We start from the raw sequence: 14,565 nt of genomic DNA, 5'->3' as shown, positions 1-14,565 counted from the left end.
AAGCGGGACGTGCGAAAGCACAAGGCAAGAGAAAGAGCCATGAGGAAATGACACAAAGGCACAGGGAAGCGCATACCGGGTCAGCTTGCGGATCCACCAGTTGCAGATGATGGAGTTGCGCGTGCCGAAACGCAGGGTGGTCTTCTCGGTCGAGCCCTTGCGATCACCACGGATGATGGCCCCAGAACCGAAGACCACCTCGAAGATGCAGTCCGGCTTGACGGTTGAGGACCCGCCGCCGGTGTGGCGGCCGATGCGCTCAACTCGCGCACCGTCCAGCACCATGAACGACCGCCGGTTGAGGTGGCTGCTCGACAGGTAGTACATCCCCTGGATGACCTCCAGGTACACCTTGGCACCGCCACTGCTCAAGAACAGAAGGTAGCCTTTTTTTTTTCGGAGGGAAGGAGACGGCGCGCAGAACAAGGAGGAACACGGGGTTAGACAGACTGACAGGCGGACAAATCACAGCATGACCCATGGTGCACCGAGGCCATACCCTCAACCGGCATGGCAAACAGCTCGGCCAATTGCTCTTCCTCATCCTCGGCGCTGGTCTCCGAGGCGGGCTCGACCGCTCCATCGGAATGCTTGAGCGCCAAGGCCTTGCGATAGGCCATGATCTCAAAGGAGGCGACACGCTGCAGGGCAATTGTCCACCGGAAGGCTATAGAAGAAGGAGGACAGGGGGGGGGGACAGAGAGAAAAAGTGGACAGGCAGGCAAATAGAAGGGGGAGGCGCAATGTCAGGAATCGATCGTCAGCGATCGACCAGCGAGGAGAGGAGGGCGAGGGAGAGGACATCCCAAGACCTCCCACAGACGAGGGCCGCACCATCCTCCTGCGAGTGAGTACGGAAGACCAATGACCGAAGAGGGGTGTTGATCTTGAAGGCGCCGGGCTCCTCCTCCATCAGTTCCAGATCCTCCTCGGCCTCGGCCAGGACCGGGTCCAGCAGATCCAACTCGGAGGCCGAAGAATTGAGCAGGGTGGCCCGGGGGGGGAGACCCTCGAAACTGGCCTCCAAGTCGATCAGCCGAATGGACGTGACCAGGTGCAGGCGCAAAGTTTCAGCCGGCACGCCGCTCACCCTGGTGGTGCTCGACGCGCCATCCTCCGAATCGGCCGTGAAGAGGCTCAGCACACCCGGCTGGAGAATCAAGTGCCGGGCCGAGAACAGCGGTCCATCCAGGGTCTGGTTCTTACGCCGAGCAGAGGCACCGGAAGCGGACGCCGCGCCGGAGGAGGCGGCACTCGGCGCGGCCGACGCCCCGCCGAAGCCAAACCACGCCAGCAGTCCGCCACCGAAGGAGCTGGTGCTGGCGGCGGCGGGAGTGCCCCCGGCCGGTGCGTGACCAAAGGCCCCCTTGCCGATGTCGGCCGCGCTGGAATGGTCCCCATGGTCGGTGAGTGACGGGCCGCCGGTTTCGGCCAGCATGAGCTCCGCCTGCCCGGTCAGCAGGGTGGGCAGCTCAGTGGCAGCCAGGGCGGCCAGGCCACCAGGCGTCGTGGCCCCGGTTGACGACCCAGGCGCCGGGGTGGGGATCACCAATGTCGGGGCCTTCGACTCGGTGGCCGACATCGGCACCACGGTGGCCGTCGGCTCGATGGCCGAAATGAAGAGCGTCGGCGGCCGGGAAGCGCGCTTTCCAGCAGACGCGCCCCCCTGCGAGAGGGCCACCTCGCGGGCCTTGGACTTGACTGCCAGATCCGCCTCGTCTGCGGCCGCATCGACGAACGACACCCCGGAGTTGGCGGACTCCGACCGGCCGTGACTGCCGGCATTGGTGGCCGGAGGAGGCTCCTCGGCCTTGAGACCGGTCAGCATTTCCAGTGCCCGAACAATGCGATCCCGCCGCTCCAGGCTTTCCGGGTGGAGGATATACACGGCGTGGGCGGCGGCCGAACCGGCCCCATTGCCAACGGCACCACCGACCACGGCCTCCACCGTGACGGGGAAGGTCTCGCCGGCGGTCGGGCGATCCCGGCCGGCGAATGTCGGGCCCGGGCCTGGATGGCCAGGCAGGAAGGAGCCCAGGCGCACGCGGCAAACATCCGGCAGGGCGATCGCCCCGGTGGACAGGGCTCCCGTGCCACCAGCATCGGCCATCAGTCGCGCGTCCTCCTCGCTCAGCGGCTCGGCAAACACCAGCCGGAAGCCCACCAGCGACAGGACAAACTGCTCGACGGCCGGGATCTCACAGGGCTCGACCGCGGTGGCCGTCGTCGGCGGGACGGGCGGCCGGCCGGCCGGGGAGGCGGAAGGCGCCGGTGCCGCGGCCGGCGCCGCACCCCACCCGAAAATGGACGCCAGCAAACCACGCTGCGCGCCCGGGTCCGGGGTGGGCGCCGGGGCCGGCGCTGTCGCCGCTGCCACTGCCGGGGTAGTGGCCCCGGTGGGAGCAACCCCCGCCGCACCGGCGATCTGGACATCCATCTTTCCGGTCAGGGCGGTGTAGAGCTCATCATCCAGGGAGCTGAAGGCCGGAGCAGTGGCCGGACCGCCGGCGGTCCCTGGGCCGGAGTTCGGGCCGATGCCTCGACCGACGCCGGTGTCGATGTGCCCGGGACGCGCGAGGCCGCCCTCGGACCGGGGGGCGTCGAAGACCGACACGGCCCCAGGGGGGCGCAGGGACACGAAGATGGGTGCCGTATTGGAGCCGGCCTGCCAGTCGGCCACGGTTTGCACCGGGGCCGAGCCCATCATCGGAGGGTAGAGGTCATCCTGTGTTTGTTTGGCCGATAGCGGGATGAAGTGCGAAAGGGAGACACGGAGAGGCACAGGGAGCGAGGGAGAGGGCACGAAGGATGCATCAGTGCGAGCAGCTGGATGGAGAGGCGGGGGCGAGAAGACGCACCTGGAAGTACTTGGGCGCCGACTTGCGGGGGACGCGAATCGAAACCGTCTGCACGAGGTTGTCATTACAAAGCTTGAGGATCTTGGCCACCTCGCAAGCACCCGTGTCACAGGACCACTTGGGCATCAGCGCGATGGCTGTCGGCGGGCGATCTTGGGTGCGGAGGTCCGCCGCCAGGGAAATGGTCGCGCGGTCCTGGCCAACCTCGAACACACGAATCGACTCGCCCTATTGGTACATGTGTGCCGACAAAGAGGTTAGACATCGGATAAGTGGACAGAGGCAGGTGCGCACAAGGGGGGTGCATGGGAGAGGGGGAGAGGGAGGGAGAGGGAGAGAGAGAGAGAGAGGGAGGGAGGGAGAGCGAAAGAGAGAGAGAGAGAGAGAGGGAGGGAGGGAGAGCGAAAGAGAGAGAGAGAGAGAGAGAGAGAGGGAGGGAGGGAGAGGGAGAGAGAGAGAGAGAGAGAGAGAGAGAGAGCGAGAACGCACCTTGGCCGACACGTAGAGAGCCTGGATGGACTGGTCAATGTGCACCTCGGGGGGGCTGGATCCTGAGCCGAGCGACGTCGAGCCTGAGGCGTCCTTCATTGACCGGGCATCCCAGAGGGCCAGACGACGATCACTGCTCCGGCTGTATGTTTTGGAAAAGTGGTCAGCATCAGACAGGCCAGCATTTGTGTGTGTGTGTGTGTGTGTGTGTGTGTGTCTGCATGTGGGCAGAGGGAGAGAAAGCTCAAGAAAGAAGGCAACAATACAAGCAACCGGGCAAGCAGCAAGACAGGCGACGTACTAGGCAAAGCCAGACACTACGAGATCGTAGCCATCATAGTTGAGGAAGGCCGCACTCAGGGCGCGAGATGTGGCAAAGTCCTGCATTACATGGCGCTAATGATTGGGGGGCGGGGGGGGGGGGGGGGGGGGGGGGTAGATGGGTTAGAAGGATCCCGAAAGAGGGAAGGATAGATGGGCTGGGCCGGCGGATAAACAGGCAGATAGAGCGACATACCAGCACCGGTGTGGTCTGAGCTCGCGGATCAAACATGGAGATGGAACCATCGCGACCCGTCTGCAAGACGACCGATCCATGCGGCGACCAGTAAATGTCCTGGGCCGTTGTCTCGGGATCGCTGAGGGTCACAACCTCCTGCATTGAACGGAAGTCCCAGAGGCGCACAGTTTGGTCACTGGTGTGCGTCAGAGAGGGAGAGGGAGGGAGGGAGGGAGGAGAAGGGGAGGGGGACGTCAGTATGGGTAAGAGGGGGAAGGCGTCGCGGCAAGCAGATGGAGGCGCCTGGAGACTATGCGGATGCGTGCTCCTGCGTCGCGCTACACACCTTGAGGCACTGAGCAGCAGATCCGTGGCCGACGGGTGAAACCGGACATGATCAACCTTCTTCTCATGACCGGCCAGGTAGCTGTCGGCCACGGTGGCATTCCCCTCGAGGACACCGTCCTCGGGGAAGCGGAAGACCTAAAGCAGAGAGGGAGGGTGAGATGGACATCCTTCCAGAGGAGGGACGGAGAACAGAGGCATGGGGCGGGGGGGGGCGAACCTTGACGAGGCCGTCACGCGTGGCGGTGGCCACAATGTTCGACTCGAACTTGTAAAAGTCGAAATCCAGGAGCTGCTGGCTGGAAGCTAGATGCGTGGAGAGGAGGGGGATTGAGGAGGGATCAAACGGAGTGACGTAGATGCGTGCACATGCATGAGTGGATGCCAGAGAGGCCGAGGGGGAGGCAGGGGGGGGGGAGAGGATAAAAGGGATGACAACGCACCCTCAATGAAGCCGCGGTCAAGATCGGCCTTGCCATGCTTGCCAATCGGGAAGATAGCCAGGTTGCCAGTAATCGAGCCGGAGGCCACGGAGCCAACCACCCAGGGAACACCAAAGAAGCGATCGTTGCACTGGCGACACGAAGTGGTGACGGCAAGGGCGATGGCGACGATCGGGATGATGGTGACAGTGGGAACGGGTGAGAATGGAAAGCCAGGTGGATGTCAGCCTTGTGCAGGGGACATATGCAAGCCTGGTGGACAAGTAGGGGGAGGAGGAAAGGGGCGAACCGTGGCGCACCCGAATGTATGACCCGGTGGAAAGGGACACGCGCAGGCCTTCATAGGTCTCGCGGTTTTGCACCGTGCCGAAGGTATTGCGTAGCTTCATCGACTGGGTGCCGAGGCTGCCGGCACCGGCCGACTGCCCGAACATGGTGGCGTCTGGGGAGCGAGGAGAAGGATGCTCCGCAGATCGCGAGGTGGCAAGAGGCGAGCAGGTACGAACGATCGGCCGGCGAGGCAAGCGGAGCGGCGGGCGAGGAGAGGCGAGGCGAGGTGTGTGGAGGGGGGGGGAGAGGTGGGGAAGAGGGGCGAAGGGGGAGGGCGGAGGGAGAGAGGGGAGGCGCAGATCGCACGAGAATATGGTGGCGATTTCCAGGTTGGGGGAAGGCCAGCTCTGCGGGTCGAGAAGAGCCTGGCCTCTCCTCGGGGGAGTGGCTGGCACCAGGGAGCGTGAGGTCGGCCTGCCATCATCAAACGACTATACCCCTGGTCTGGGGGCCGGGAAAGCGATCAGCCCGATTATCGACGGGCGCTGGGGAAAACAACCCCTCTCTCCCCCCCCCCCCCCCCCCGGAGGGCGGCGTGCGCACGTTACAGGGGCGAGCAAGGGACCAGGTGCGCGGGGAGGACTCCGACAACCGCCTGCCGAGGGGCGCGCCTGCTCGCCTGGGTGTCGGCCAGGGAATGGCTTGAAGCACTCCGGTGGTTGGCCAGCCATTGTGTGCGTGGGTGGAGCACGACAGACGGCACCCGCCGGGAGGACGTACCTGTGCGTGTGTGTGTGTGTGTGCACATAGGTGCGTGCGTGCGTGCGTGCGCGCGCCGGGGTGAGTGCGGAGTGGGAAATGGGCAGTGTGGGCAGAAATGCATGTATATCTGCCCGGGGCCCAGCACCGGAGCTCCGGTGCCTGGAAGACGGGACAAACACGGTACCCGGGAAGTCCCTCCCGCGGGAGGACGGGGCCAGGGCCTTCCCCCTGCCGGCCGGTCCAGGAAAAGAGAGACCACACACCGGTGCCTCTGTTACAGACAGGCGTAACGTGGCCCGCTGGAGATCCGGGGAGGGGCTGGGGGAAATAACGCAGGGCTCGTCGGGCGGATGCTGTGCCTCTCGTCAGTTGGTGCGACCCCGATCGCGCTGCGCCCCACCCCGCCCCCCCCGGCCCCCCCGGGCTCGCCGAGTCCCAATAACGCCCGCGGCGCCTCGGGCGGCCGGCAAAATCCCGGAAATGAATGACACAAACACACCAGGAGAAGCCGTCACGCCCAGGGTGTCTTCCGGCCCCTTTGGGAATGCGGGGCTCTATCGGCGGCCGCTTGCGCCCCCCCCCCCCCCCCCCCTCCCCGCGCCCCAGGCTGAGGGGCCGTGAGCCGGGGAAGCCCGTGTCCCGCCCCCGCCGATTGGGCCCCAACGGAAAGGCCCTGCCTGGGGGAGCCGACTTTCCTTTGACACGACGTGGGCGAGAGTACATGGCTCTTTGGCCCTTCCGCCGCCGGGCTGGAGCACAAAAGCTGGGCCTCGCCACCCAAACCCACGCTGGGGGAGGGGAGGGGGGGGGGACGTGCAAATGGGCTTGAAATGATGCAGAAGCAATAAGAGTACCTTCCGACCGGAAAGGCCTGGCGGAGAATCATACCCCCCTCCCCCCCCGACTGCCAGCCATGGCTGGAATGCACCTGGAGGATCTCCCTCCCTCTTGCCAGAGGGGGGACGACCCTCACGAAGATGCACCAACATACACACACACACACACACACACACGCACATATATATGCGTAGGCGGCCGGCTCGCGGCGGGGAAATGATCGAACTCCAAACAGGGAGGCTTTTCGGCCGCTCGAGGCGCGAGGTCCCCCTGTTCTCCCCGCACCCCGGACCCCCCCCCCCCCCCCGGGGTAGAGGGGGGAACGGGGCCAGCGCCTTCCATGGCTTCGGAAACAAACATTAGCGGCACGAAGGCCGCATGCGCCAGCCCACCGGCACATCGAACCACACGCCCCCCAACAATCCACACACCACACATAGATGCATGCCTGCGCCCGAGCCCACACCCGCCCACCTACAAGCTGACCCGCGCCCGTACATCCAGCCAGTAATCCGCGGCCGGGCAACGCCGCGTTCTCCCTCGCCCATGCGCGGGACCGGTGGGAACTGGGAGGTTGGGCGAATTCCAGCCGCCCCTCTCCCGTGTCTTCCTTCTGATCACGCCCCGAAACGTGATGTCCGTGCACGAGCCTCTGCGCCATGCAGCCCCACTCCATCCCCACCCGCGCCCGTCCCGGGACGCGCGACGTAATGGGTAAAAATCTCCCGCCGCCCGAGGGCGCCGGAGGTTCTCTTGACCAGTCCCCCGACCCAGCATCCGGAAATCCTCGGGCGATCATGCCGCTCGCCGGCCTCCGTCCCCTTGGTTGCCCTGTCGGTTGCTTTTTCCTTTTCAGACAGGGGGCTGGCTACTCGAACCGGGGGTCCGCTGCCAGCCTTCCCCCCCCCCCCTCTCCCCCCCCCCCCCTCTCGCCCCCCCCCCGCCCCCCCCACCCCCACCCCCCCCACCACCACCCCCACCCCAGCACACACCCGCCCCCACACGCACACACACACACACACACACACACACACCTTTGCCGCTCTTCGCCACCCCCGAAAACACACACATACACCTCCGACCTGCACTTGGCTACGCGCGGACACTCCTTCCCCTCCCCGCCTCCCCGCACAATGTCGCAGACGCCTGCCACCGGCTCCCCGAGCAGCGGCTCGGACGCACCCCCGAAGCCACCGTCTATGATCGCCTCCACTCTGGCCAAGCGGATCTCCTCTCTCGGCCCCGACGTGCATGATCTGATCCGCCTGCGGGTAATTCACACCCCAGATGGTCAGCGCCGGGCTCCAGCCGATGCGACCCAGCGCATGTACGACCATGTCGTCAAGGATCTCAACGTTTTCAAGAACTTCCGCCCGGCCACCGTGATGCAAGAGCTTGGGAAAGGTGCGACCCCATGGACGACTCCACACACGCACGCACACACACACACACACACACACACATACATACATACATACATACATACACACACACACACACATACACATACATGCACATACTTGTATATGGCCTCCACATCCGCACCACGAGATGCCCCCCGGACCATGCTCCCTCGCTGACAACTCCCTGCCTCGCCTCCTCCTCATAGCCATTGACTACATGGAGAGGCTGGAAGTCTACGGATCCCAGAACCCCCTGGAGGATACCCCTGTGACGGCGCTCTTCACTTGGAAGCTGACGGCCGACACATCCTCCCCAGAGGAGGACATGAGCAGCTTGGAGGCCGATGACACCCCACTGGCCGACTCCGCCAGCTCGAGCGAGCCTGCCAAGCGTCCCCGTGAGACGGCGGCTCCCGATGCCGAGCAGCCTACCGGCACGACCCCCGCCGACGGGACTCCCTCGCGCGATGATGCGCAGCCAACCCCGAAGAAGCGCCTCAAGCGCCGGCCGGCACCCGGGCAAACGGGCTCTGCTCGCGATATGGGCGGCCTCCCCGGGCCCGACGGAGCCCCGGCCTCGGTGCCGATGAGCTTCCTATCAGAGCGCCCCACCCTCCGGTTCAGTGACATCGGTGGCATCGATCAAAACCTCCAGGTTCGTCCATCCTTTACCCGCGCGAAATCCCCTCGCCCCGCTCCTACTTCCCTCTTCCACTGCCCTCTTCCCGCCCGGAATACCATCTGCCCATCTAACGGGCCTTTGCCCCGAACCTATGCCGTGGCCCATCCCCTCATCATGATGGGGGTGGATTGACATTCAGCGCGTGCGCGAGTTCATCGAGTTCCCCCTGCGCTTTGGCTCCCTTTACGCGCATCTTGGCGGCTCGCCCGCTTCGTACGTGTCTGGTGCCCGGCACATGGCGCTATCTATGACCGCCTGCTGACTGAATCTTCCCCTGGCCCCCGCTCCTGCTCCTCCCCCCCTCCCTTTTCCAGTGGTCTGCTGCTCCACGGCCCGCCTGGCTGTGGTAAGACCATGCTTGCTCATGCGATTGGCGGCGTACGTACACTCGGAATGCCCCTCCCTCTGACCTCTCTCTCTTTTTTCTGCACAGTGCCACCCTGACCCAATATGCTCCCCTCCGTGTTCAGGAGTTTGATGTGCCCTTTTTCCGGGTCTCTGCGCCGGAAATGATTTCCGGCGTGTCCGGTGAGTCCGAGCAGCGCCTGCGTTCGCTTTTCGCTGAGGCCCGCCGGATGGCACCCTGCATCGTTTTCATCGATGAGATCGATGCCATCGCCCCGAAGCGTAACCAGGCCGCACGTGAGATGGAGCGCCGCATCGTCGCCCAGCTGCTCACTTGCATGGATGGTACGCCCCGTCCCCCGGTGTGGGTGTCCTCGGGCATATGGCCCCACACCCGCCCGCTCCCTGCTTCCCCCCCCCTCCTCCTCCCCCGTCCCCACATGCTGAGACCCCGACATGTACTGACCCACCGCTTTCACCTGGTGCAGAGGTCGAGCGCTATTGGAAGGAGTCCAATGGCAAGTATGTCTGTATCATTGGTGCTACCAACCGGCCGGACTCGATTGATGCGGCGCTGCGGCGATCGGGTCGCTTCGATCGGGAGATTAGTGTCGGCATCCCGAATGACGAGGCCCGTGAGAGGTGCGTCCCCATTTGGCAGAGGGATGCCCGAGCTCCATCGTGCCTTCTCGGCCCTTCGCGCTAACCTCTCGCTGCTTGCAACAGCATCCTCCGCGCCATGGCCCGGAACATGACGATTGAGCCCGGTGCCCTGGACTGTGTGGCCCGGGATACGCCTGGGTTTGTGGGGGCCGATTTGCAGGCCCTCCTGAAGGAGGCCGTACAGGCGGCCGTCAGTCGCATTGTCGACCGTGTGAGCAAGGAGGCGGCGCCTGCCCCGGCCCCTGTCGACACTGTGACCGAGGCTGCTGCTGCTGCCGCTGCCGCTGCCGCTGCTGAGGATCCGTCCACGGGCAAGATGGCCGAACCTGTGGTCGATTCGACCATCGCGGAAACTCCGGATACCCGGGATGCTCCGATTGATGGCGTCATCGAGGAGGCCATCACCGCAGCTTTGACCGGTGCCCCGCTGGTCCCCGGTGAGCGCGACTGGTCCCAGGAGCAGATCACATCGGCCGACTTCATGGTGGCCCGCAAGCTGGTCCAGCCATCGAGCACGCGCGAGGGCTTTGCCACCATCCCCAACGTCACCTGGTCGGACGTGGGTGCGCTGGAGGGCGGTACGTTCCCCATCCTCGCCACCATCTGCTGCACACACGCACACACATATGTATATATATGCATGCATGCATGCATAGACCGACAGAATGGCTTGGGCATATATTTACATGCCTGCATGGCTATCACCCCTGGCCTGACCCCCCGATTACCCTCCCTCCCTGGCAGTTCGTCGCGATCTGCACATGTCCATTATCGCGCCGATTCGGCACCCGGAGAAGTTCCGCGCCCTGCGGTGCTCCACGCCGAGTGGCGTGCTGCTCTATGGCCCACCCGGCTGTGGTAAGACCCTGGTGGCCAAGGCCGTGGCCAACGAGTCGCGCGCGAACTTCATCTCGGTCAAGGGGCCGGAGCTGCTGAACAAGTATGTCGGCGAGTCGGAGCGCGCGGTCCGTGCCCTCTTTGCGCGGGCCGGCGCCAGTGCCCCGTGCGTCATCTTCTTCGATGAGCTGGACGCCCTGGCGCCCTCGCGATCTGGCAATGAGGGCGGCTCTGGCAATGCGGCCACCGAGCGCGTCGTTAATCAACTGCTTACGGAGATGGACGGTGTCGATCGGCGAAACGGGGTATTTGTCATTGGTGCCACCAATCGCCCGGACATCATTGACCCGGCGGTCATGCGCCCGGGCCGCCTGGGCAAGCTCATCTATGTGGGCCTGCCGTCGGCGGTGGAACGCCAGCGCATTCTGCAAACGCACCTCCGCAATGTTCCCCTGGCAACCGAGCCCCCGAGCGAGGTTGTCAGCGTGTCTGCTCTGGCGGATCTGTGCGATGGCTTTACTGGCGCCGATCTCGCGTCTTTGGTGCAGGAGGCCGCCATGCTGGCCGTGCAGGAGTCCATCGCCGCCGATGATCCACATCTGGCGGGTCTTCTTCGTCGTCTGGAGGGCGATGTTGCATCTGCCGAGGGTGCATCTGCTGGGGCTACCGCCGCGGAGGAGGGGGTCGCCACTGAGGATGTGGCTCCCGCGCCGCCGGCCGTTCCCCATACGCCGGTGTTGCAGATGCGGCACTTTGTCGCCTCATTGGCCAAGGTCCGCCGGTCGGTTACTCCAGCGGATCAGAAGCGCTACGAGGCTATGTACAAGAAGTACTGTCAGTAGGGGGGTGGATGGGGATGTTTGCCTGGCTGGTGTCGTCTCCGGGCCGACTGTTTGTCGAAACAAAAAACCGGGCTCGGGAGCGACATCATGCCTGGCACTCCTCCATTCCCCAACAATAATAAACCCATAGATAGACCCTCCCCGGGTCACACGATGTTGCTGCTCCCATGCGTCGAGCCTGACGGTTGGCCGAGTGCGGGCGCATTCGCGCGAGAGCGAGGGAGACAGAGAGAGAGAGGGGGGGAGACAATTGGGAAAACACCGCTGTCTAGGTGTTTTCGATAGGTAGATTCTGGTCAATGAGCACTTCTCGGTGCCAGTCCGCGGCTATTTCGAGCCCAAGACCGCATTTTGGTGCTCGGGATCACGCTCTCGGGCGGCCTTAGAGATATGCCACCACCTTCAGGGGAGAAGTGGATGGGGCTTGGGTTGAAAGGCATCACCGAAGCCCTTGTAGCCGGGAATCGAGTCGCTCAAAGCTCGAGCATCAAAAGGAGAGTGATGCCATTCTCCTTCGCCACCACCTCCTCCGCCTATTCATGCGGGGGCTTTTCGCAGAAGGGTACACTTCAAGAGAGTACCTTGTCCTCGCCATGTGCCTACCACTGTCCCTCCTGGTTTGCGGAGGGGAGAAGAGTCGCCGATGGAATCCCGGAAGGCAAGATTGTTGACAGGACCCATCATCACAGGGGATCTCGCTTCGAATCCATCGACAGGGAGACCACGGCGGCCACTGTGCCAGAAGACTCGGCAGGCGGACAGGGTGGGCGTCGTCTGTGATCCCCCGGAGGAATGGGCCCAAGACCATGCTCCCTGTGGGCTTTGGACGAATCGGCAAAGGATACCTTCGGACAGAGGCCCTCTTGCTGGGTGGCCGCCACGTGTGTCATTCCCTGCCCAGTCCCAGAAGGTTCTCGGGCCTTGATCCTACCGTCGCTGCTGGAGACCGCCTCGCCAGAGGTATTCGGCGGGACCTCCCCGACTGTGTGGCCGAGAAGCCTTGCCGTGATGTGACCTCCGTGAATTCTCTTCTGGCAGGCGATCTGAGGGGAGTTGGCTGGTTGTGCTGTTTTGCTTTTTCCCCATCTAAAAACTCCACAACATTGGAGAGGCCAGGCAACCTCTGATAGGCTTCGAGATGCCACTGGCTGCACTTTTGTGGGGCTCTGGCATGAATTGCTGCCTGCAGTGGCCAGCCCCGGAAACCTTCTCCCTTCGAGGATTTCGATCGGCCTCTAGAACTATTGCCTGTGCAATGGGGCCTCAAAAAGAAACAACGCCGATGATATCCCGACCTGCGAGCATGCAGTTGGCGAACAGGTGAAAGCCTCCACGCGCAAAGCAACGCATGAACTGACTCCCGCTAATGGACCTCCCTCGCGTCTATGGGCAGGGGAAGTCAGCCTCGCCAAAAGCTTCAAGAAGATAGGTGTCATGGCGGATGGGACGCGGGCGTGTCCTCTCGGAAATTTCCCCAGATCGATCCGGTATGCGAGCTCCGCCCAGAGAGGCTCGCTTCGAGGGTTGGAGAAAGCGAGGGGGGCGAGAGAGAGAGAGAGAGAGAGAGAGAGAGAGAGAGAGAGACACCCAAAGATGCAAAGGATCTCCGGACCAATTCCCGAAGGCGCCACTCTTCAGCTCGACCACGGCCAACAAGGGACCATCGGAGCTGGCGTTGCTATTTTGTGCGGTCTTTCCTTTTGCGGTATCCACCAAATGGACCTTGGGGCATCTGTGACGAAGAAGCACCAGCATCCCTCCGTGTCGTAAGATATTTGGATGTCAAAGCTACCTTCCTCTCGCTGTAGCCCTCTGCACCATGCTACCCCACCTCCATTGGACAGGCATCGGCACAAGGACGATCCGGCGCGCAGGCAGGCGCCGATGTGGCAGGGAGAGCTGCACCTCGGGCATGGTGCCTTGAAGGGTGTCCCCACGCTGAGGAACCGAAGATGAGGTGCATAAATGTCGCTGGCTCCCCCTGCGCAGCACCAGCCACCAGAGCAGGGCAGGACAAGGGACAACCCACGCCCGAGGTCCACGCCCCGGCCAAGGAAGAAAGTAAATGCGATGGATTGACCTGCCGGCAATCACACCCAAACCAATTCCCAGGCAGACCAGTTGCCTCGATGACCAGCCACCGAGGCACATCGGTGGATGTCGAAACGGCTTATGGCGAGAAAAAAACGCAGCTGCGATGAAGACCGGCAACCCGGCGGCACCCTCCAGCCGAAGGGCCATATCGAAGAAGGAGGGGAGTATCGTAGCCGGCGGGGACTATGCGATATGTGGAAGAATCAAGCTAGACTGTGGCGTGGTGCCCCCTGTCTTGTGCAAACCGCCCATTGGCGATGTCAGGTGTCCGCGAGTAAGGGCGAGATCTTCTACAACAGGTGGCCCCGAAAATCGAAGGCGCCTGCTTCGAACTGTCGGCACCAGGGCACCACACTCAGCAGCGGCCCTCGACACAGGGGACCAAGGCCACTGTCGCGGACCTTGGATGTGTGTTGGCTTTCGGCCAGTTCACGCCTGGACCCGGCGACGGCGGCGCCCTCTGCTGGGGGTGGACCAGAAAGGGAGCTCCCAGGCCCCGCTTGTCCCAATTCCGTGGCATCGCTTCGGGCGCCATGAGATAGATCCGGCTGCATGCTCGCAATATTCAGACCATGTGATACACCCCGGCGCCCGGGGCAGCGGGCCTCGGAGGCCAACGTGGGTCTGTTTAGGGTCTGATCACGCCGTTGGATAATGACGTTGCGTGGTTTCGTCAACCGCGCTTAATTGCTGTCGGCCACAGGTGGTTGTCGTCCGGGCCACCGACGTTGACCCCCCCCCCGCCGCACACGCACCCGTAGCCAGTTGACATAACCTGCGTGCCCGGTGGAGCACACAAAAGGAGAATGCCTGCGGAAACCCGCGTGAACCGGGGCATCTGGAAGTCCAGGTGTAGCCCGGGGTTCACGATAACCTGGCCCCCGCGCGCATGCGCCACAGGTGCGTCCACACGGAAACCCTCCAGCGCGAGAGCGAGAGCGCCACAGGGCACCGGGGAAACGTGTCCGACCAGGGACACGCGGGGGGGGGGGGGGGGCACGCCAGGGCGAGAATGGGCGGGAACCTGCCTGCAAGGGCGGAGTTTTTGCCGCGCGTGTGCTATTTCTGAAAAGGCGCGCGGGCGGGCGGCACCCTTGGCCAAGCAGGGGGCCAGGTCTGGACCGCTGCTTGGAGGCTGGCGGAGGAGGGCGGCGGTATGCCACATTGATTCGCCTTCGCATCTGCCGGGGGGGGGG

General features: G+C 63.9%; 3 protein-coding genes across 3 annotated transcripts in view; 1 reads left to right on the top strand and 2 right to left on the bottom strand.

The window, feature by feature from the left end:
• H696_01305 (hypothetical protein) overlaps positions 1 to 3,446 on the bottom strand; it is a gene marked incomplete at both ends in the record, with an annotated part of 8,258 nt that extends 4,812 nt beyond the window's left edge. The window contains 5 exons of the mRNA XM_009495199.1: positions 55 to 386; positions 500 to 667; positions 835 to 2,725; positions 2,859 to 3,086; positions 3,348 to 3,446. Of these exons, the coding sequence (XP_009493474.1) occupies positions 55 to 386; positions 500 to 667; positions 835 to 2,725; positions 2,859 to 3,086; positions 3,348 to 3,446 (2,718 nt within the window). The remainder of the gene's footprint in view (positions 1 to 54; positions 387 to 499; positions 668 to 834; positions 2,726 to 2,858; positions 3,087 to 3,347) is intronic.
• Positions 3,447 to 3,647: 201 nt separating this feature from the next.
• Positions 3,648 to 5,068, bottom strand: H696_01304 (hypothetical protein; the record flags this gene model as incomplete). The annotated part of the gene is made up of 6 exons (XM_009495198.1): positions 3,648 to 3,743; positions 3,865 to 4,042; positions 4,193 to 4,329; positions 4,412 to 4,497; positions 4,635 to 4,764; positions 4,934 to 5,068. The coding sequence occupies 6 exons, from the start codon at positions 5,066 to 5,068 to the stop codon at positions 3,648 to 3,650; spliced, it is 762 nt and encodes a 253-aa protein (XP_009493473.1).
• A 2,447-nt stretch (positions 5,069 to 7,515) lies between these two features.
• Positions 7,516 to 11,437, top strand: H696_01303 (hypothetical protein). The gene is made up of 8 exons (XM_009495197.1): positions 7,516 to 7,907; positions 8,113 to 8,561; positions 8,728 to 8,801; positions 8,903 to 8,966; positions 9,059 to 9,278; positions 9,422 to 9,575; positions 9,660 to 10,174; positions 10,341 to 11,437. Exons 1-8 carry the CDS (start codon positions 7,637 to 7,639, stop codon positions 11,273 to 11,275), a joined length of 2,682 nt encoding a protein of 893 aa, XP_009493472.1. The 5' UTR covers positions 7,516 to 7,636; the 3' UTR covers positions 11,276 to 11,437.
• The last annotated feature ends 3,128 nt before the right edge of the window (positions 11,438 to 14,565 follow it).

The sequence above is a fragment of the Fonticula alba genome, assembly GCF_000388065.1.
Source record: "Fonticula alba strain ATCC 38817 unplaced genomic scaffold supercont2.2, whole genome shotgun sequence".
Taxonomy (NCBI): domain Eukaryota; order Rotosphaerida; family Fonticulaceae; genus Fonticula; species Fonticula alba.
The sequence above is the reverse complement of the archived record's forward strand: the minus strand, read 5'-3'. Positions and strand labels throughout refer to the sequence as shown.